The 23,865-nt window shown below is 50.2% G+C and overlaps 1 protein-coding gene across 1 annotated transcript in view; it reads left to right on the top strand.

The window, feature by feature from the left end:
• The window catches only part of OTOF (otoferlin), a 134,719-nt gene that overhangs the window by 80,226 nt on the left and 30,628 nt on the right, over positions 1-23,865 (top strand). Inside the window, exons 27-32 of the mRNA XM_064651246.1 lie at positions 1,560-1,676; positions 4,549-4,701; positions 10,550-10,739; positions 13,714-13,838; positions 15,694-15,828; positions 21,238-21,399. Of these exons, the coding sequence (XP_064507316.1) occupies positions 1,560-1,676; positions 4,549-4,701; positions 10,550-10,739; positions 13,714-13,838; positions 15,694-15,828; positions 21,238-21,399 (882 nt within the window). The remainder of the gene's footprint in view (positions 1-1,559; positions 1,677-4,548; positions 4,702-10,549; positions 10,740-13,713; positions 13,839-15,693; positions 15,829-21,237; positions 21,400-23,865) is intronic.

The following is a 23,865-nucleotide window of genomic DNA, read 5'->3' as shown; positions in this document are numbered from 1 at the left end:
TTTTTTAATTTCTACAAAACCCCATATTTTTTATTTGTATTAAAACCCCATATTTTTATTTCTACAAAACCCCGTATTTTTTATTTCTATAAAAAACCCGTATTTTTTATTTCTACAAAAACCCCATATTTTTTATTTCTACAAAACCCCATATTTTTATTTCTATTAAAAACCCCCTATTTCTTATTTCTATTAAAACCCCATATTTTTTAATTTCTACAAAACCCCATATTTTTTATTTGTATTAAAACCCCATATTTTTATTTCTCTAAAATAACCCGTATTTTTTATTTCTATAGAAAACCCCCTATTTCTTATTTCTATTAAACCCCCATATTTTTTATTTCTCTAAAAACCCCGTATTTTTAATTTCTATAAAAAACCCCATATTTTTAATTTCTATTAAAAACCCCGTATTTTTTATTTCTACAAAACCCCATATTTTTTATTTCTACAAAAACCTCATATTTTTTATTTCTATAAAAAACCCCTATTTTTTTATTTCTATAAAAAACCCATATTTTTAATTTCTATAAAAAACCCCATATTTTTTAATTTCTATAAAAAACACTATTTCTTATTTCTTTAAAAAACCAGTATTTTTTTATTTCTATTAAAAACCCTTATTTTTTATTTCTATAAAAAACCCGTATTTTTTATTTCTACAAAAACCCATATTTTTAATTTCTATAAAAAACCCATATTTTTTTATTTCTATTAAAAAACCCATATTTTTTATTTCTATAAAAACCCCATATTTTTTATTTTTAAAAAAAACCCTGTATTTTTTATTTCTATTAAAAACCCCGTATTTTTTATTTCTATTAAAAAACACTTATTTTTTTATTTATATTAAAAAAACCCGTATTTTTTATTTATATTAAAAAACCCGTATTTTTTATTTCTATTAAAACCCCCATATTTTTAATTTCTATAAAAAAACCCCATATTTTTTAATTTCTATAAAAACCCCATATTTTTTATTTCTACAAAACCCCATATTTTTTATTTCTATAAAAACCCCCGTATTTTTTATTTCTATTAAAAACCCCATATTTTTTATTTCTATAAAAACCCCATATTTTTTATTTCTACAAAAACCCATATTTTTTATTTCTACAAAACCCCATATTTTTTATTTCTACAAAACCCCATATTTTTTATTTCTACAAAAACCCCATATTTTTTATTTCTTCAAAACCCCATATTTTTTATTTCTATAAAAACCCCCGTATTTTTTATTTCTATTAAAAACCCCATATTTTTTATTTCTATTAAAAACCCATATTTTTTATTTCTACAAAACCCCATATTTTTTATTTCTACAAAACCCCATATTTTTTAATTTCTACAAAACCCCATATTTTTTATTTGTATTAAAACCCCATATTTTTTATTTCTCTAAAATAACCCGTATTTTTTATTTCTATAGAAAATTCGTATTTTTTATTTCTACAAAACCCCATATTTTTTATTTCTCTAAAAACCCCATATTTTTTATTTGTATTAAAAACCCCGTCTATTTAATTTCTCTAAACCCCCCTTTATTTTTCCCGCAGGAGGGTCTGTCGCAGCAGGCGCGGGCGCTGCGGCAGCAGGTGAAGCGGCACACGCTGCGGGAGAAGCTGAAGCTGGCGCTCAACTTCCTGCACAGGCTGCGATTCCTGGCGGATGAGGTGGGACCGCATCCCAAAAAATCCCGGCTTTGGGATCCTTGGGGCAGCGAAGGGTTTGTGGGAGACCCCGGGGCCGAGACACAGAGGTTTTATGTGATCTTCAATTAGGATTAAATGCGTATTTAATAATAATTAATAATACACAACACGTCATTAATGATACATAATTAATAATACACAACACGTCAGTAATAATACATAATTAATAATACACCACGCGTCATTATTAATGCATAATTAATAATACACAACACGTCATTAATAATACAGAATTAATAATACACAGCACATCAGTAATAATACATAATTAATAATACACAACACATCATTAATAATACATAATTAATAATACACAACACGTCATTAATAATACATAATTAATAATACACAACATGTCATTAATAATACATAATTAATAACACATCATTATTAATACATAATTAATAATACACAACACATCATTAATAATATATAATTAATAATACACAACACATCATTAATAATACATAATTACTAATACACAACACATCATTAATAACACATAATTAATAATACACAACACGTCATTAATAATACATAATTAATAATACACAACATGTCATTAATAATACATAATTAATAACACATCATTATTAATACATAATTAATAATACACAACACATCATTAATAATATATAATTAATAATACACAACACATCATTAATAACATATAATTAATAACACATAATTAACAATATATATTTAATAATACATAATTAGTAATACACAACACGTCATTAATAATACATAATTAATAATACACAACACGTCATTAATAACACATAATTAATAATACATATTTAAAAATACGTAATTAATAATACATAATCACTAACACATGTTTAATAACACATAATAAGGCACAACAGGTAACTAATACGTATTTAATAGAACATAATTAATAACACATAGTTAATAACACATGATAATTAATAATTCATATTATATATTTAATAACACATAATTAATGATATATAGTACATTATTAATAAAACATAATTAGTAGTACATAATACACAATTAATAATACATGTTTAATAATACATATAATACACCTTCCCTGTGTCCCTTCCCTGTCACCCTTCCCTGTGTCCCTTCCCTGTCACCTTCCCTGTCACCTTCCCTGTCACCTTCCCTGTGTCCCTTCCCTGTGTCCCTTCCCTGTGTCCCTTCCCTGTCACCTTCCCTGTCACCTTCCCTGTCACCTTCCCTGTCACCTTCCCTGTGTCCCTTCCCTGTGTCCCTTCCCTGTCACCCTTCCCTGTCACCTTCCCTGTCACCTTCCCTGTCACCTTCCCTGTGTCCCTTCCCTGTCACCTTCCCTGTCACCTTCCCTGTCACCTTCCCTGTCACCTTCCTTGTCACCTTCCCTGTCACCTTCCCTGTCACCCTTCCCTGTCACCTTCCCTGTGTCCCTTCCCTGTCACCTTCCCTGTCACCTTCCCTGTCACCTTCCCTGTCACCTTCCTTGTCACCTTCCCTGTCACCCTTCCCTGTCACCCTTCCCTGTCACCCTTCCCTGTGTCCCTTCCCTGAGCCCTTCCCTGTGTCCCTTCCCTGTGTCCCTTCCCTGTGTCCTTTCCCTGTGTCCCTTCCCTGTCACCTTCCCTGTCACCCTTCCCTGTCACCTTTCCCTGTGTCCCTTCCCTGTCACCCTTCCCTGTCACCTTCCCTGTCACCCTCCCCAACCACCCTTCCCTGTCACCCTTCCACTGCCACCCATCCCTGTCACCTTCCCTGTCACCTTCCCTGTCACCCATCCCTGTGTCCCTTCCCTGTCACCTTCCCTGTGTCCCATCCCTGTCACCCTTCCCTGTCACCCTTCCCTGCGTCCCTTCCCTGTGTCCCATCCCTGTCACCTTCACTGTCATCCTTCCCTGTCACCTTCACTGTCACCCTTCCCTGTCACCTTCCCTGTCACCCTTCCCTGTCACCCATCCCTGCCAACTTCCCTGTCACCTTCCCTGTGACCCTTCCCTGTCACCCTTCCCTGTCACCCTTCCCTGTGTCCCTTCCCTGTGTCCCTTCCCTGTGTCCCTTCCCTGTCACCTTCCCTGTCACCCTTCCCTTTGACCCTTCCCTGTCACCTTCCCTGTCACCCTTCCCTGTCACCCTCCCCAACCACCCTTCCCTGTCACCTTCCCTGTGTCACCTTCCCTGTCACCTTCCCTGTCACCTTTCCTGTGTCCCTTCCTGTCACCCTTCCCTGTCACCTTCCCTGTCACCCTTTCCTGTCACCCTTCCCTGTGTCCACTTCCCTGTCACCTTCCCTGTCACCCTTCCCTGTCACTGTCCCTGTCACCTTCCCTGTCACCTTCCCTGTCACCTTCCCTGTCACCTTCCCTGTGTCCCTTCCCTGTCACCTTCCCTGTCACCTTCCCTGTGTCCCTTCCCTGTCACCTTCCCTGTCACCTTCCCTGTGTCCCTTCCCTGTCACCTTCCCTGTCACCCTTCCCTGTCACTGTCCCTGTCACCTTCCCTGTCACCTTCCCTGTGTCCCTTCCCTGTCACCCTTCCCTGTGTCCCTTCCCTGTCACCTTCCCTGTGTCCCTTCCCTGTCACCTTCCCTGTCACCTTCCCTGTCACCCTTCCCTGTCACCTTCCCTGTCACCCTTCCCTGTCACCCTTCCCTGTGTCCCTTCCCTGTGTCCCTTCCCTGTCACCCTTCCCTGTGTCCCTTCCCTGTCACCCTTCCCTGTCACCCTTCCCTGTCACCTTCCCTGTCACCCTTCCCTGTCACCCTTCCCTGTGTCCCTTCCCTGTCACCCTTCCCTGTGTCCCTTCCCTGTGTCCCTTCCCTGTCACTGTCCCTGTCACCTGTACTTTTTGGCAGCCCCAGCACAGCATCCCCGACGTGTTCATCTGGATGATGAGCAACAACAAGCGCGTGGCCTACGCCCGCATCCCCGCCAAGGACCTGCTGCACTCCCTGGTGGACGAGGAGATGGGCAAGGACTGCGCCAAGGTCAAGACGGTCTTCCTGAAGGTATTGATCCGCCTGCCTGGGGGCTGGGGACAGCAGGAGGGGGCTGGAGGAGGGACAGAGGGACAGGGGGGAGATGGAGGGACAGAGGGACAGGGGGGGAGATGGAGGGACAGAGGGACAGGGTGGGAGATGGAGGGACAGAGGGACAGGAGGGGAGATGGAGGGACAGAGGGAGAGGGTGGGAGATGGAGGGACAGAGTGACAGGGTAGGAGATGGAGGGACAGAGGGACAGGGTAGGAGATGGAGGGACAGAGGGACAGGAGGGGAGATGGAGGGACAGAGTGACAGGAGGGGAGATGGATGGACAGAGGGACAGGAGGGGAGATGGAGGGACAGAGGGACAGGAGGGGAGATGGAGGGACAGAGTGACAGGGCGGGAGATGGAGGGACGGAGGGACAGGGAGGGAGATGGAGGGACAGAGGGACAGGAGGGGAGATGGAGGGACAGAGTGACAGGGCGGGAGATGGAGGGACGGAGGGACAGGGAGGGAGATGGAGGGACAGAGTGACAGGGTGGGAGATGGAGGGACAGAGGGACAGGGGGGGAGATGGAGGGACAGAGGGACAGGGTGGGAGATGGAGGGACAGAGGGACAGGGTGGGAGATGGAGGGACAGAGTGACAGGGTGGGAGATGGAGGGACAGAGGGACAGGAGGGGAGATGGAGGGACAGAGGGACAGGGTGGGAGATGGAGGGACAGAGGGACAGGAGGGGAGATGGAGGGACAGAGGGACAGGAGGGGAGATGGAGGGACAGAGGGACAGGAGGGGAGATGGAGGGACAGAGGGACAGGAGGGGAGATGGAGGGACAGAGTGACAGGAGGGGAGATGGAGGGACAGAGGGACAGGAGGGGAGATGGAGGAGGGACAGAGGGACAGGGTGGGAGATGGAGGGACAGAGGGACAGGAGGGGAGATGGAGGGACAGAGGGACAGGAGGGGAGATGGAGGGACAGTGACGGGAGGGAGATGGAGGGACAGAGGGACAGGGTGGGAGATGGAGGGACAGAGGGACAGGGAGGGAGATGGAGGGACAGAGTGACAGGAGGGGAGATGGAGGGACAGAGGGACAGGGTGGGAGATGGAGGAGGGACAGAGTGACAGGGGGGGAGATGGAGGGACAGAGGGACAGGGTGGGAGATGGAGGGACAGAGGGACAGGGTGGGAGATGGAGGGACAGAGTGACAGGAGGGGAGATGGAGGGACAGAGTGACAGGGAGGGAGATGGAGGGACAGAGGGACAGGGTGGGAGATGGAGGAGGGACAGAGGGACAGGGTGGGAGATGGAGGGACAGAGGGACAGGGTGGGAGATGGAGGGACAGAGGGACAGGGAGGGAGATGGAGGGACAGAGGGACAGGGAGGGAGATGGAGGGACAGAGGGACAGGGTGGGAGATGGAACAGGGAGAATCCACCCCTTCCCTGGGCAGCCCATTCCAATGGCTGAGCACCCTCTCTGCAAAGAAATTCTTTCTAATCTCCACCCTAACCCCCCCCTGGCACAGCTTCAGACCCAGCCCTCTGGTCGTGCTGAGAGTTGCCTGGGAAGTGGTGGATTCTCCGTCCCTGGAGGTTTTTAGGATAAGACTGGATGTGGCATCAGTGCCATGGGCTGGGAACCACGGCGGGGCTGGATCAAGGGTTGGGCTGGATGATCTCGGAGGTCCCTTCCAACCCAGCTGATTCTGGGATTCTATGATTCTATGATTCTATAATTCTATAATTCTCTGATTCTATTATTCTCTGAATCTCTGATTCTCTGATTCTATGATATAACTGCTTATAAAGCTTATAAAAATTAGAGAAACCCCCAAAAAACTATAAGAAATCTGAAGGCATCACCCTGAACTCTGGCACCCCTTGTTCCCACCCAGCTGATTCTCTGAATCTCTGAATCTCTGATTCTCTGATTCTATGATTCTATGATATAACTACTTATAAAGCTTATAACAATTAGGAAAAACCCAAAAAAACCAGAAGAAATGTGAAGGCATCACCCTGAACTCTGGCATCCCTTGTTCCCACCCAGCTGATTCTATTATTCTCTGATTCTCTGATTCTCTGAATCTCTGATTCTCTGATTCTCTGATATAACTACTTATAAACCTTATAAAAATTAGGAAAAAAACCCAAAAAACACAGAAGAGATCTGAAGGCATCACCCTGACCTCTGGCATCCCTTGTTCCCACCCAGCTGATTCTATTATTCTCTGAATCTCTGATTCTCTGATTCTATGATATAACTGCTTATAAATCTTATAAAAATTAGGAAAAACCCCCAAAACCCAGAAGAAACCTTAAAGCATCACCCTGACCTCTGGCATCCCTTATTCCAACCCAGCTGATTCTCTGATTCTCTGAATCTCTGATTCTATGATTCTATGATATAACTGCTTATAAAGCTTATAAAAATTAGAGAAACCCCCAAAAAACCAGAAGAAACCTTAAGGCATCACCCTGAACTCTGGCACCCCTTGTTCCCACCCAGCTTATTCTCTGAATCTCTGAATCTCTGATTCTCTGATTCTATGATTCTATGATATAACTACTTATAAAGCTTATAACAATTAGGAAAAACCCAAAAAAACCAGAAGAGATCTGAAGGCATCACCCTGACCTCTGGCACCCCTTGTTCCCACCCAGCTGATTCTCTGATTCTCTGATTCTCTGATTCTCTGATATAACTGCTTATAAAGCTTATAAAAATTAGGAAAACCCAAAAAACCCAGAAGAAACCTTAAGGCATCACCCTGAACTCTGGCATCCCTTGTTCCAACCCAGCTGATTCTCTGATTCTCTGAATCTCTGATTCTCTGAATCTCTGATTCTCTGATTCTCTGATTCTATGACATAACTGCTTATAAAGCTTATAAAAATTAGGAAAACCCAAAAAACCCAGAAGAAATCTGAAGGCATCACCCTGAACTCTGGCATCCCTTGTTCCCACCCAGCTGATTCTATTATTCTCTGAATCTCTGATTCTCTGATTCTATGATATAACTACTTATAAATCTTATAAAAATTAGAAAAAAACCCAAAAAAACTAGAAGAAATCTGAAGGCATCACCCTGAACTCTGGCATCCCTTATTCCAACCCAGCTGATTGTCTGATTCTCTGATTCTCTGATATAACTGCTTATAAAGCTTATAAAAATTAGAGAAACCCCCAAAAAACCAGAAGAAACCTTAAGGCATCACCCTGAACTCTGGCATCCCTTGTTCCCACCCAGCTGATTCTATTATTCTCTGAATCTATGATTCTATGATATAACTGCTTATAAAGCTTATAAAAATTAGGAAAAACCCCCCAAAAACCAGAAGAAACCTTAAGGCATCACCCTGACCTCTGGCATCCCTTGTTCCAACCCAGCTGATTCTCTGATTCTCTGAATCTCTGATTCTCTGAATCTCTGATTCTCTGATTCTATGATTCTATGATATAACTGCTTATAAAGCTTATAAAAATTAGGAAACCCCCAAAAAACTAGAAGAAATGTGAAGGCATCACCCTGAACTGTGGCACCCCTTGTTCCCACCCAGCTGATTCTCTGATTCTCTGATTCTATGATTCTATGATTCTATGATATAACTGCTTATAAAGCTTATAAAAATTAGAAAAAAAAACAAAAAACCCAGAAGAAATCTGAAGGCATCACCCTGACCTCTGGCACCCCTTGTTCCCACCCAGCTGATTCTATTATTCTCTGAATCTCTGATTGTCTGATTCTATGATATAACTACTTATAAAGCTTATAAAAATTAGGAAACCCCAAAAAAACTATAAGAAATCTGAAGGCATCACCCTGAACTCTGATATCCCTTGTTCCCACCCAGCTGATTCTCTGATTCTCTGATTCTCTGATTCTATGATATAACTGCTTATAAAGCTTATAACAATTAGGAAAAACCCAAAAAAACCAGAAGAAATGTGAAGGCATCACCCTGAACTCTGACATCACTTGTTCCAACCCAGCTGATTCTATTATTCTATTATTCTCTGATTCTCTGATTCTATGATATAACTACTTATAAAGCTTATAAAAATTAGGAAAAACCCCCAAAAATAGAAGAAATCTGAAGGCATCACCCTGACCTCTGGCACCCCTTGTTCCCACCCAGCTGATTCTCTGATTCTCTGATTCTCTGATTCTATGATATAACTGCTTATAAAGCTTATAAAAATTAGAGAAACCCCCAAAAACCCAGAAGAAACCTTAAGGCATCACCCTGAGCTCTGGCCCCCCTTGTTCCCACCCAGCTGATTCTCTGATTCTATGAATCTCTGATTCTCTGAATCTCTGAATCTCTGAATCTCTGATTCTATGATATAACTGCTTATAAAGCTTATAAAAATTAGGAAAACCCCAAAAAACTATAAGAAATCTGAAGGCATCACCCTGAACTCTGGCATCCCTTGTTCCAACCCAGCTGATTCTCTGATTCTCTGATTCTCTGATATAACTACTTATAAAGCTTATAAAAATTAGAAAAAACCCCCAAAAAACCCAGAAGAAATCTTAAGGCATCACCCTGAACTCTGGCATCCCTTGTTCCCACCCAACTGATTCTCTGATTCTCTGAATCTCTGATTCTATGATATAACTACTTATAAAGCTTATAAAAATTAGGAAACACCCCAAAAACCCAGAAGAAACCTTAAGGCATCCCCCTGAGCTCTGGCCCCCCTTGTTCCCACCCAGCTGATTCTATTATTCTCTGATTCTCTGATTCTATGATATAACTACTTATAAAGCTTATAAAAATTAGGAAAACCCAAAAAAACCAGAAGAAATCTGAAGGCATCACCCTGACCTCTGGCATCCCTTGTTCCCACCCAGCTGATTCTCTGATTCTCTGATTCTCTGATATAACTACTTATAAAACTTATAAAAATTAGAAAAAACCCCAAAAAACACAGAAGAGATCTGAAGGCATCACCCTGAACTCTGGCATCCCTTATTCCAACCCAACTGATTCTATTATTCTCTGAATCTCTGAATCTCTGATTGTCTGATTCTCTGATTCTCTGATATAACTGCTTATAAAGCTTATAAAAATTAGAGAACCCCCCAAAAAACCAGAAGAAACCTTAAGGCATCACCCTGAACTCTGGCATCCCTTGTTCCCACCCAGCTGATTCTCTGATTCTCTGATTCTATGATTCTATGATATAACTGCTTATAAAGCTTATAAAAATTAGGAAAAACCCCCAAAAAACAGAAGAAATGTGAAGGCATCACCCTGAACTCTGGTACCCCTTGTTCCAACCCAGCTGATTCTATTATTCTCTGATTCTCTGATTCTCTGATTCTATGATATAACTACTTATAAAGCTTATAAAAATTAGAAAAAAACCCAAAAAACCCAGAAGAAACCTTAAGGCATCACCCTGACCTCTGGCATCCCTTATTCCAACCCAGCTGATTCTCTGATTCTCTGATTCTCTGATTCTATGATATAACTGCTTATAAAGCTTATAAAAATTAGAAAAAAACCCAAAAAAACTAGAAGAAATCTGAAGGCATCACCCTGAACTCTGGCATCCCTTATTCCAACCCAGCTGATTCTCTGATTCTCTGATTCTCTGATTCTCTGATTCTATGATATAACTGCTTATAAATCTTATAAAAAATTAGGAAAAGCCCCCAAAAACCCAGAAGAAACCTTAAGGCATCACCCTGAGCTCTGGCATCCCTTATTCCAACCCAGCTGATTCTATTATTCTCTGATTCTCTGATTCTATGATATAACTACTTATAAAGCTTATAAAAATTAGGAAAAAAACCCCAAAAATAGAAGAAATCTTAAGGCATCCCCCTGAGCTCTGGCCCCCCTTGTTCCCCCCCAGCTGCCCGGGAAGAGGGGCTTTGGCCCGGCGGGGTGGACGGTGCAGGCCAAGATGGAGGTTTACCTGTGGCTGGGCCTCAACAAGCAGCGCAAGGACTTCCTGAGCGGCCTCCCCTGCGGGTTCGAGGAGAAGAAAAGCCCCCGGGGCCAAAACCTGCCCTCCTTCCCCCCCATCAGCCTCCTCTACACCAGTAAGGGCTTCCTGACCCTAACTCTAACCCTAACCCTAACCCTGACCCCAAACCTGCCCTCTTTCCCCCCCCTGACCCTGACCCCAAACCTCCCCTCCTTCCCCCCCTTCAGCCTCCTCTACACCGGTAAGGGCTTCCTGACCCTAATCCTGACCCATAACCCTGACCCCAAACCTGCCCTCCTTTCTAACCCTAATCCAAACCCTAACCCAAACCCAAAACCTGCCCTCCTTCCCCCCCATCAGCCTCCTCTACACCAGTAAGGGCTTCCTGACCCTAACCCTGATCCATAACCCCAAAACCTGCCCTCCTTCCCCCCCCACAGCCTCCTCTACACCAGTAAGGGCTTCCTGACCCTAACTCTAACCCTAACCCTAACCCTGACCCCAAACCTGCCCTCCTAACCAAACCTAAACCCCAAACCTGCCCTCCTTCCCCCCCTTCAGCCTCCTGTACACCAGTAAGGGCTTCCTGACCCTAATCCTAACCCTGACCCCAAACCTGCCCTCCTTCCCCCCTAACCCCAACCCCAAACCTGCCCTCCTTCCCCCCCTAACCCTAACCCTGACCCCAAACCTGCCCTCCTTCCCCCCCTCAGCCTCCTCTACACCAGTAAGGGCTTCCTGACCCTAACCCATAACCCTGACCCTGACCCCAAACCTACCCTCCTTCCCCCCAACCCCAACCCCAAACCTGCCCTCCTTCCCCCCAACACCAACCCCAAACCTGCCCTCCTTCCCCCCCATCAGCCTCCTCTACACCAGTAAGGGCTTCCTGACCCTAATCCTGACCCCAAACCTGCCCTCCTTCCCCCCCAACCCATAACCCTAACCCCAACCCCAAACCTGCCCTCCTTCCCCCCCCTCAGCCTCCTCTACACAAGTAAGGGCTTCCTGACCCATAACTCTAACCCTAAACCTACCCTCCTTCCCCCCTAACCCTAACCCTAACCCTAACCTAAAACCTGCCCTCCTTCCCCCCCTAACCCATAACCCTAACCCCAACCCCAAACCTGCCCTCCTTCCCCCCCATCAGCCTCCTGTACACCAGTAAGGGCTTCCTGACCCTCATCCTGACCCATAACTCTAACCCCAAACCCGCCCTCCTTCCCCCCTAACCCTAACCCATAACCCTAACCCCAACCCCAAACCTGCCCTCCTTCCCCCCCCCCAACCTCCTGTACACCAGTAAGGGCTTCCTGACCCATAACTCTAACCCATAACCCTGACCCCAAACTTGCCCTTCTTCCTAACCCTAATCCAAACCCTAACCCAAACACAAAACCTGCCCTCCTTCCCCCCCTCAGCCTCCTCTACACCAGTAAGGGCTTCCTGACCCTGACCCTGACCCATAACCCCAAAACCTGCCCTCCTTCCCCCCCTCAGCCTCCTCTACACCAGTAAGGGCTTCCTGACCCTAACCCTGACCCTGACCCCAAACCTGCCCTCCTTCCCCCCCTAACCCAAACTCAAAACCTGCCCTCCTTCCCCCCTAACTCTAACCCCAAACCTGCCCTCCTTCCCCCCCTAACCCTAACCCCAAACCTGCCCTCCTTCCCCCCCCAACCCTGACCCCAAACCTGCCCTCCTTCCCCCCCCAACCCTGACCCCAAAACCTGCCCTCCTTCCCCCCTAACCCATAACCCTGACCCCAAACCTGCCCTCCTTCCCCCCTAACCCATAACCCTGACCCCAAACCTGCCCTCCTTCCCCCCTAACCCATAACCCTGACCCCAAACCTGCCCTCCTTCCCCCCTAACCCATAACCCTGACCCCAAACCTGCCCTCCTTCCCCCCCTAACCCATAACCCTGACCCCAAACCTGCCCTCCTTCCCCCCCTAACCCATAACCCTGACCCCAAACCTGCCCTCCTTCCCCCCCTAACCCTGACCCCAAACCTGCCCTCCTTCCCCCCCTAACCCTGACTCCAAACCTGCCCTCCTTCCCCCCTAACACTAACCCTGACCCCAAACCTGCCCTCCTTTCCCCCCGACCCTGACCCCAAAACCTGCCCTCCTTCCCCCCTAACCCATAACCCTAACCCCAAACCTGCCCTCCTTCCCCCCCTACCCTAACCCCAAACCTGCCCTCCTTCCCCCCCTAACCCTGACCCCCAAACCTGCCCTCCTTCCCCCCTAACACTAACCCTGACCCCAAACCTGCCCTCCTTCCCCCCTAACCCTAACCCCAAACCTGCCCTCCTTCCTAACCCTGACCCCAAACCTGCCCTCCTTCCCCCCTAACCCATAACCCTGACCCCAAACCTGCCCTCCTTCCCCCCTAACCCTGACCCCAGACCTGCCCTCCTTCCCCCCTAACCCTGACCCCAGACCTGCCCTCCTTCCCCCCCTAACCCAAGCCCCAAACCTGCCCTCCTTCCCCCCCTAACCCTGACCCCCAAACCTGCCCTCCTTCCCCCCTAACACTAACCCTGACCCCAAACCTGCCCTCCTTTCCCCCCCGACCCTGACCCCAAACCTGCCCTCCTTCCCCCGCTAACCCTGACCCCAAACCTGCCCTCCTTCCCCCCCTACCCCTGACCCCAAACCTGCCCTCCTTCCCCCCCAACCCTAACCCAAACCTGCCCTCCTTCCCCCCCTACCCCTGACCCCAAACCTGCCCTCCTTCCCCCCCAACCCTAACCCAAACCTGCCCTCCTTTCCCCCCCGACCCTGACCCCAAACCTGCCCTCCTTCCCCCCCTACCCCTGACCCCAAACCTGCCCTCCTTCCCCCGCTAACCCTGACCCCAAACCTGCCCTCCTTCCCCCCCTACCCCTGACCCCAAACCTGCCCTCCTTCCCCCCCAACCCTAACCCAAACCTGCCCTCCTTCCCCCCAACCCTAACCCCAAACCTGCCCTCCTTCCCCCCTAACCCTGACCCCAAACCTGCCCTCCTTCCCCCCTACCCCTGCCCCAAAGGGGGGCTCCGGGCCGTGCCCCCAGCCCGCCCCGTTGCCCTCGTGCCCCGCAGAGAAGCAGGTGTTCCAGCTGCGGGCCCACATGTACCAGGCCAGGAGCTTGTTCGCCGCTGACAGCAGCGGCCTCTCCGACCCCTTCGCCAGGGTCTTCTTCACCTCCCAGAGCCACTGCACAGAGGTGACAGATGGGGGGGGAGGCAGGGAGGGAGGGAGGGGTGGAGGGAGGGATGGAGGGGTGGAGGGGTGGAGGGAGGGATGGAAGGGTGGAAGGAGGGATGGAGGGGTGGGAGGGATGGAAGGATGGAGAGATGGAAGGGTGGAAGGATGGAGGGGTGGGAGGGATGGCAGGGTGGAGGGGTGGAAGGATGGAAGGATGGAGGGAGGGATGGAGGGGTGGGAGGGTGGAAGGGTGGAGGGATGGAAGGATAGGGGGGTGGAAGGGTGGAGGGATGGAGAGGTGGAAGGATGGAGGGGTGGAGAGATGGAAGGATGGAGGAATTGAGAGATTGAAGGATGGAGAAATGGATGGATGGAGGGGTGGAGGGGTGGAAGGATGGAGGGATGGAGAGATGGAAGGGTGGGAGGGATGGAAGGGTGAGAGGGATGGAAAGGATGGAGGGATGGAAGGACGGAAGGAAGGATAGAGGGATGGAGAGGTGGAAGGATGGAAGGATAGGGGGGTGGAAGGGTGGAGGGATGGAAGGATGGAGAGATGGAAGGATGCAGGAATGGAAGGGTGGAAGGATGGAAGAATGGAGGGATGGAAGAATGGAGGGATGGAAGGATGCATGGATGGAGGGATGGAAGGATGGAAGAATGGAGGGGTGGAAGGATGGAAGAATGGAGGGGTGGAAGGATGCATGGATGGAGGGATGGAAGGATGGAGAGATGGAAGGATGGGAGGGATGGAAGGGTGGAGAGGTGGAAGGGTGGAGGGATGGAAGGGTGGAGGGGTGGAAGGATGGAAGGAAGGATAGAGAGATGGAGAGGTGGAAGGATGGATGGATGGAGGGATGGAAGGGTGGAAGGGTGGAAGGAAGGATGGAGGGATGGAAGGGTGGAGGGGTGGAAGGATGGAAGGGTGGGAGGGATGGAAGGATGGAAGGAAGGATAGAGAGATGGAGAGGTGGAAGGATGGAAGGATAGGGGGGTGGAAGGGTGGAGGGATGGAGAGGTGGAAGGATGGAGGGATGGAAGGATGGTGGGATGGAAGGATGGAGGGGTGGAGAGATGGAAGGATGGAAGGAAGTATGGAGGAATTGAGAGATTGAAGGATGGAGAAATGGATGGATGGAGGGGTGGAAGGATGGAAGGATGGAGGGGTGGAAGGATAGAGGGATGGAGGGATGGAAGGGTGGGAGGGATGGAAGGGTGAGAGGGATGGAAAGGATGGAAGGACGGAAGGAAGGATAGAGGGATGGAGAGGTGGAAGGATGGAAGGATAGGGGGGTGGAAGGGTGGAGGGATGGAGGGGAGGAAGGATGGAGGGTTGGAGAGATGGAAGGATGGAAGGATGGATGGAGGGAGGGATGGAAGGGTGGAGGGATGGAGGAGTGGAAGGATGGATGGAAGGAAGGATGGAGGGATGGAGAGATGGAAGGAAGGATGGAGGGGTGGAAGGATGGAGGGATGGAAGGATAGAGGGGTGGGTTTTGGCTTTGCATGTCCCACCCTCCTCCCCTGGCACAGGCCCCATGGACCAAGGGTTGGGTCGACTGTGGTGGGAGCAGCAGCCCTGGCACTTGGGAATTGCCTCCTCCCAGGAGCCCCCTCCCAGCGTGTCCCCTCCATCCCTTTTTCTGGCATTCCCTGCCTGCTTTGGAGAGGCAGGACCACGTTTTAGTGGTCCTGCCGGGATTTAGGGAGCCTGGTGGGCACTGGGAATAATTCTGCTTCTCCACTGCGGGGGTGTCCTTCCCAGGAGAACCCCTGGGAGACGCCAGAAAAAACCCGGAGCAACCCCTCCCACCCCCCTGGCACAGGGCTCTGCTCCCTTCCCCGGGGCAATCGGGATCTCTCCCGCCCTTTTCCAGGTCCTCAACGAGACCCTGTGCCCGACCTGGGACCAGCTGCTGGTGTTTGACAACGTGGAGCTGTTCGGGGAGGCCCACGAGATGAGGGACGACCCCCCCATCATCGTCATCGAGATCTACGACCAGGACACCGTGGTGAGGACACCCCGGGGGGGCCTGGGGGGCACCCCTGGGGTCACAGGGGGCGAGGAGCCCCTTCTCCCGGCCCTCGGGAGAGCTCGGGGTTCTTGGGAAGGGCTCGAGGATTGGAAATTGGTGTCCTTCCCCCCCCACATCTGGAATGTGAAACCTCTGCCCCTCACGGGTGAGGGAATTAAATTGTCTGATTTTTGGGGGGAGAAGGAAGATCCTCAGCCAGGCTGGAGCCCAGGGGACACCACCCCAGCCTTTTTTTTGGGAAAGCCGCCCCTCCCTGCCCTCCCTGCTGTCCCTCAGGACTGGAGGTTGGCCCTGAGCTTCCGTGTCCCGACCCCAAGGGGATCCCAAAGGGATCCTGTTCTACCCGTGGGTCCATTCCTTGGCCTTGGTTCAGCCCCAGCAGGACACAAACCAGCCCGTGGGGTGGGATGGGACCTGTCCAGCCTGTGGGAGCCTCTCCCATGGCAAGGTGTGGCCCCTGCCCTGCGTTCCCCACGGACGGGAATCTTCAGGAAAAATGAAAATCTTTCCTCTTCCGACCCAAAACTCGTGGTAGAACAAGCACAAATCCCAGTTTCTTTCCCGCTGCTGAGCTCAGGAAAGAATCTGGAGTGGGAATCTGTGTGGGAACGGGCACATCCCCCTCCTGTCACCTTCCCTGTCCCCCTTCCCTGTCACCCTTCCCTGTCACCTTCCCTGTCACACTTCCCTGCCACCTTCCCTCTGACCCTTCCCTGCCCCCCTTTTCTGTGTCCCTTCCCTGTCACCTTGATTTTTTGTCTGATTTTTGGGGGGAGAAGGAAGAGCCTCAGCCAGGCTGGAGCCCAGGGGACACCACCCCAGCCTTTCCCTTTGGGAAAGCTGCCTCTCCCTGCCCTCCCTGCTGTCCCTCAGGACTGGAGGTTGGCCCTGAGCTTCCGTGTCCCGACCCCAAGGGGATCCCAAAGGGATCCCTGTTCTACCCATGGGTCAGTTCTGGCCGTGGGGTCAATCCCAGAGTCCCTGTGTGGGATCCACAACACCGAGGGCCGTTCCCACTGTCAGAAAAATTCCTCTCTTAAATTCAGAGAGACTGCGCAAACTCACAGAACAAAGGATTTATTCGGTGAATTTCCAGGGGAAAAAGACCCCTTTGGGTTTAATTTTCACACATTTTGTAGTTCTGCAAAATCCCACCTCTTTTCGGATAAGCTTAGAGTATTTGTTTTTGCCTAAAAAGGGGTTTTTTTCTCCGAAAAAGGGGCTTTCCCTTCTTTCCCATTGGCTGCTGGGCATCCTCTGTCAAAAACTCTTTGTTTTTGGCTCTTCCTTTTTTCTTAAGCCCTGAGAGAGAACAGAACCCCCCCCTCCCGTGTACAAAATTCCTACACGGCCCCAGAAGATTTTAATTTTTTTTAGGAACTTTTATATTTCCCTTATCCCGACCCAAAAAAGACCCCGGACATCCAGGTCTGGTTTGGAACGTGGATATCTTACAATTATATACAAGGAGGGGCTGGAGCAGGGCCAGGGAAGGGACTGGAGCACAATTCCCGTGAGGAGAGGCTGAGGGAGCTGGGAAGGGGCTCATCCCAGGGAAAAGAGGGGTCAGGAGGGAGCTTTTCCCGCCCCACAACTCCCTGCCAGGAGGGGGGAGCCGGGTGGGATCGGGCTCTGCTTCCAGGAACCAGCAGCAGGATAAGAGGGCTCGGCCTCCAGCTGTGCCAGGGGAGGGGCAGGCTGGATATCGGGAAGGATGGGAATTCCCCCCCCTATCCCACATCTGAATTATCCCCTCTCCTAACCCACATCCCAGCTATTCCCCTTCCTTTCCCACATCCCAATTTATTCCTCTTCCCAACCCACATCCCAGTTATTCCTCCTCCTCTCCTACATCCCAACTATTCCCTCTTTTCTCCCATATCCCAACTATTCCCCCTCCTGTCCCACATCCCAACTTATTCCTCTTCCCAACCCACATCCCAATTATTCCCCCTCCTATTCCAATTTATTCCTCCTCCTCTCCCACATCCCAATTATTCCTCCTCCTATCCCACATCCCAACTATTCCCCCTCCTTTCCCACATCCCAATTATTCCCCTTCCCAACCCACATCCCAACTATTCCTCCTCCTATCCCACATCCCAACTATTCCCCCTCCTGTCCCACATCCCAACTTATTCCTCTTCCCAACCCACATCCCAATTATTCCCCCTCCTATTCCAATTTATTCCTCCTCCTCTCCCACATCCCAATTATTCCTCCTCCTATCCCACATCCCAACTATTCCCCCTCCTTTCCCACATCCCAATTATTCCCCTTCCCAACCCACATCCCAACTATTCCTCCTCCTATCCCACATCCCAACTATTCCCCCTCCTGTCCCACATCCCAACTTATTCCTCTTCCCAACCCACATCCCAATTATTCCCCCTCCTATTCCAATTTATTCCTCCTCCTCTCCCACATCCCAATTATTCCTCCTCCTATCCCACATCCCAACTATTCCCCCTCCTTTCCCACATCCCAATTATTCCCCTTCCCAACCCACATCCCAACTATTCCTCCTCCTATCCCACATCCCAACTATTCCTCCTTCTGTCCCACATCCCAATTATTCCCCCTTCTATCCCACATCCCAACAATTCCCCCTTTTCTCCCACATCCCAATTTATTCCCCTTCCCAACCCACATCCTAATTATTCCTCCTCCTTTCCCACATCCCAACTATTCCCCCTCCTCTCCCACATCCCGACTATTCCCACCTCCCAGTTATTCCCTTCTCCCAGGAAGCAGCAGCAGGACAAGAGGGCTCGGCCTCCAGCTGTGCCAGGGCAGGGGCAGGTTGGATATCGGGAAGGATGGGAATTCCCCCTCCTATCCCACATCCCAATTATTCCCCCTTCACAACCCACATTCCAATTATTCCCCCTCCCAGCCCACATTGCAAATTATTCCTCATCCTATCCCACATCCCAGTTATTCCCCCTTCCAACCCACATCCCAATTATTCCTCCTCCTCTCCCACATCCCAACTATTCCCCCTTTTCTCCCACATCCCAATTATTCCCCTTCCCAACCCACATCCCAGCTATTCCTCCTCCTCTCCCATATCCCAACTATTCTCCTCTCCCACATCCCAGTTTATTCCCCTTCCCAACCCACATCCCAATTATTCCCCCTCCTCTCCCACATCCCAACTATTCCCCCTTTTCTCCCACATCCCAACTATTCCCCCTCCTTTCCTACATCCCAGTTTATTCCCCTTCCCAACCCACATCCCAACTACTCCCCCTCCTCTCCCACATCCCAACTATTCCCTCTTTTCTCCCATATCCCAACTATTCCCCCTCCTGTCCCACATCCCAACTATTCCCACCTCCCAGTTATTCCCTTCTCCCAGGATCCAGCAGCAGGACCAGAGGGCTCTGTCTTAAACTCTGCCAGGGGAGGGGCAGGCTGGATATGGGGAAGGAATTCTTTCCATGGAGAGGGATCAGCCCCTGGAATGGGCTGCCCAGGGAGGGGGTGGGTTCTCCAACCCTGGAGGTGTTTAAGGACAGACTGGATGTGGGATCAGTGCCACGGGCTGGGAACCACGACGGGGTTGGATCAAGGGTTGGACTGGATGATCTCGGAGGTCCCTTCACACCCAGCTGATTCTGGGATTCTGGGATTCTGAGATTCTGGGATTCTGGGATTCTGAGATTCTGGGATTCTGAGATTCTGAGATTTTGGGATTCTGGGATTCTGAGATTCTGGGATTCTGAGATTCTGGGATTCTGGGATTCTGAGATTCTGGGATTCTGAGATTCTGAGATTCTGGGATTCTGAGATTCTGGGATTCTGGGATTCTGAGATTCTGAGATTCCGAGATTCTGGGATTCTGAGATTCTGGGATTCTGGGATTCTGGGATTCTGAGATTCTGGGATTCTGGGATTCTGTGATTTTGGGATTCTGAGATTCTGGGATTCTGAGATTCGTAGATTCTGGGATTCTGAGATTGTGGGATTGGATTCTGGGATTCTGAGATTCTGGGATTCTGAGATTCTGAGATTCTGGGATTCTGAGATTCTGGGATTCTGAGATTCTGAGATTCTGGGATTCTGAGATTCTGGGATTCTGTGATTCTGGGATTCTGAGATTCTGGGATTCTGTGATTCTGGGATTTTGAGATTCTGAGATTCTGGGATTCTGAGATTCTGGGATTCTGAGACTCTATGATTCTGGGATTCTGAGATTCTGGGATTCTGGGATTTTGGGATTCTGAGATTCTGGGATTCTGGGATTCTGGGATTCTGAGATTCTGGGATTCTGAGATTCTGAGATTCTGGGATTCTGAGATTCTGGGATTCTGGGATTCTGGGATTCTGAGATTCTGGGATTCTGGGATTCTGAGATTCTGAGATTCTGGGATTCTGAGATTCTGAGATTCTGGGATTCTGAGATTCTGGGATTCTGTGATTCTGAGATTCTGGGATTCTGAGATTCTGGGATTCTGAGATTCTGAGATTCTGGGATTTTGGGATTCTGGGATTCTGAGATTCTGGGATTCTGTGATTCTGAGATTCTGAGATTCTGGGATTTTGAGATTCTGAGATTCTGAGATTCTGTGATTTTGGGATTCTGTGATTCTGAGATTCTGAGATTCTGAGATTCTGTGATTCTGTGATTTTGGGATTATGTGATTCTGGGATTCTGAGATTCTGGGATTCTGAGATTCTGGGATTCTGGGATTCTGAGATTCTGGGATTCTGTGATTCTGGGATTCTGGGATTCTGAGATTCTGGGATTCTGAGATTCTGAGATTCTGGGATTCTGGAATTCTGAGATTCTGGGATTCTGAGATTCTGAGATTCTGGGATTTTGGGATTCTGAGATTCTGAGATTCTGGGATTCTGAGATTCTGGGATTCTGAGATTCTGGGATTCTGTGATTCTGGGATTCTGAGACTCTGAGATTCTGGGATTCTGAGATTCTGGGATTCTGGAATTCTGAGATTCTGAGATTCTGGGATTCTGAGATTTTGGGATTATGTGATTCTGGGATTCTGAGATTCTGGGATTCTGAGATTCTGGGATTCTGGGATTCTGAGATTCTGGGATTCTGGGATTCTGGGATTCTGAGATTCTGGGATTCTGGGATTCTGAGATTCTGGGATTCTGGGATTCTGAGATTCTGAGATTCTGAGATTCTGTGATTTTGGGATTCTGTGATTCTGAGATTCTGAGATTCTGAGATTCTGGGATTCTGTGATTTTGGGATTATGTGATTCTGGGATTCTGAGATTCTGAGATTCTGGGATTCTGGGATTCTGAGACCGGTCCTGTTCTAACCACAACAAGAGGGAGCCGTGGGGTCAATCCCAGAGTCCCCCTTTTTGGGATCCACCCCTCCAAGGGCCGTTCCCACCCCTCTCCCCGCAGGGCAAGGCCGACTTCATGGGCCGCACGTTCGCCAAGCCGGTGGTGAAGATGTCGGAGGAGCAGTACGGGCCCCCCCGCTTCCCCCCCCAGCTCGAGTACTACCAGATCTACCGCGGAAACGCCACCGCCGGGGACCTGCTGGCGGCATTCGAGCTGCTCCAGGTACCCCCGGGCACGGGGAGGGCTGGCATGGGAGAGGGCACGGAGCAGAGCCCGGGAGAGACGGGAAGATGGGAGGGATGGGAAAGGAGCTGCTCCAGGTACCCCCGGGCACGGGGAGGGCTGGCAGGGCACAGGGCATGGAGCTGAGCCCGGGAGAGACGGGAAGATGGGAGGGATGGGAAAGGAGCTGCTCCAGGTACCCCCGGGCACGGGGAGGGCTGGCAGGGCACAGGGCACGGAGCTGAGCCCGGGAGAGACGGGAAGATGGGAGGGATGGGAAAGGAGCTGCTCCAGGTACCCCCCGGGCACGGGGAGGGCTGGCATGGGAGAGGGCACGGAGCAGAGCCCGGGAGAGACGGGAAGATGGGAGGGATGGGAAAGGAGCTGCCCCCTGGTCAGGCTCTGAGAGACTGGGAAGGAGCTGCTCCCTGGCTGGGATCTCTGGGATTGGGAGGGATGGAACAGGAGCTGCTCCCTGGCTGGGATCTCTGGGATTGAGAGGAATGGGGCAGGAGCTGCTCCCTGGCTGGGTTCTCAGGGATTGGGAGGGATGGGACAGGAACTGTTCCCTGGTCAGGCTCTCTGGGATTGGGAAGGAGCTGCTCCCTGGCTGGGCTCTCTGGGATTGGGAAGGAGCTGCTCTCTGGCTGGGCTCTCTGGGGTTGGGAAGGATGGAACAGGAGCTGCTCCCTGGTCAGGCTCTCTGGGATTGGGAAGGAGCTGCTCTCTGGCTGGGCTCTCTGGGATTGGGAGGGATGGGGCAGGAGCTGCTCCCTGGCTGGGCTCTCTGGGATTGGGAAGGAGCTGCTCCCTGGCTGGGCTCTCTGGGATTGGGAAGGAGCTGCTCCCTGGCTGGATTCTCAGGGACTGGGAGGGACAGGGCAGGAGCTGCTCCTTGGCTGGACTCTCAGGGATTGGGAAGGAGCTGCTCCCTGACTGGGATCTCTGGGATTGGGAAGGAGCTGCTCCCTGGCTGGGATATCAGGGATTGGGAGGGATGGGACAGGAGCTGCTCCCTGGCTGGGCTCTCTGGGATTGGGAGGGATGGAACAGGAGCTGCTCCCTGGCTGGGCTCTCTGGGATTGAGAGGGATGGGACAGGAGCTGCTCCCTGGTTGGGATCTCTGGGATTGGGAGGGATGGGGCAGGAGCTGCTCCCTGGCTGGGCTCTCTGGGATTGGGAAGGAGCTGCTCCCTGGTCAGGCTCTCTGGGATTGGGAGGGATGGAACAGGAGCTGCTCCCTGGTCAGGCTCTCTGGGATTGGGAAGGAACTGCTCCCTGACTGGGATCTCTGGGATTGGGAAGGAGCTGCTCCCTGGCTGGGATATCAGGGATTGGGAGGGATGGGACAGGAGCTGCTCCCTGGCTGGGATATCAGGGATTGGGAGGGATGGGACAGGAGCTGCTCCCTGACTGGGCTCTCTGGGATTGGGAAGGAGCTGCTCCCTGGTTGTGTTCTCAGGGACTGGGAGGGATGGGGCAGGAGCTACTCCCTGGCTGGGCTCTCTGGGACAAGATGGTCATGGAGATCCCCCTTCCAACCCAATCCATTCTGGAATCCCATGGGATGGACAAAAAGCTTCTCAGGGTTGAGATTGGGACGAGCTGGTCTTGGAAATCCCCCTTCCAACCCAACCCATTCTGGGATCCTGTGGGATGGACGAAAAGCTCCTTGGGGTTGGGACAAGATGGTCGTGGAGATCCATCCCCCTTCCAACCCAAACCCTTCTGGGATCCCATGGGATGGACAAAAAGCTTCTCAGGGTTGAGATTGGGACGAGCTGGTCTTGGAAATCCCCCTTCCAACATAAACCATTCCGGGATCCCGTGGGGTGGACAAAAAGTTTCTCAGGATTGGGACTGGGACAAGATGGTCGTGGAGATCTCCCTTCCAACCCAATCCATTCTGGGATCCCGTAGGATGGACAAAAAGCTCCCTGGGGTTGGGATGAGATGGTCATGGAGATCCCCCTTCCAACCCAAACCGTTCTGAGATCCCGTGGGATGGACAAAAAGCTTCTCAGGGTTGAGATTGGGACGAGCTGGTCTTAGAAATCCTCCTTCCAATCCAATCCGTTCTGGGATCCCATGGGATGGACAAAAAGCTCCTTGGGGTTGGGACGAGATGGTCGTGGAGATCCCCCTTCCAACCCAAACCCTTCTGGGATTCCATGGGATGGACAAAAAGCTTCTCAGGGTTGGGATGAGATGGTTGTGGAGATCCCCCTTCCAACCCAAACTGTTCCGGGATCCCATGGGATGGACGCAAAGCTCCTTGGGGTTGGGACGAGATGGTCGTGGAGATCCATCCCCCTTCCAACCAAACCATTCTGGGATCCCGTGGGATGGACAAAAAGCTTCTTGGGGTTGGCACGAGATGGTCGTGGAGATCCCCCTTCCAACCCAAACTGTTCCGGGATCCCATGGGATGGACAAAAAGCTTCTTGGGGTTGGGATTGGGACAAG

This window comes from Pseudopipra pipra, chromosome 3 (genome assembly GCF_036250125.1).
Source record: "Pseudopipra pipra isolate bDixPip1 chromosome 3, bDixPip1.hap1, whole genome shotgun sequence".
Lineage (NCBI taxonomy): Eukaryota > Metazoa > Chordata > Aves > Passeriformes > Pipridae > Pseudopipra > Pseudopipra pipra.
Note: the sequence above shows the minus strand (reverse complement) of the source record. Positions and strands in the feature narration are given on the sequence as shown.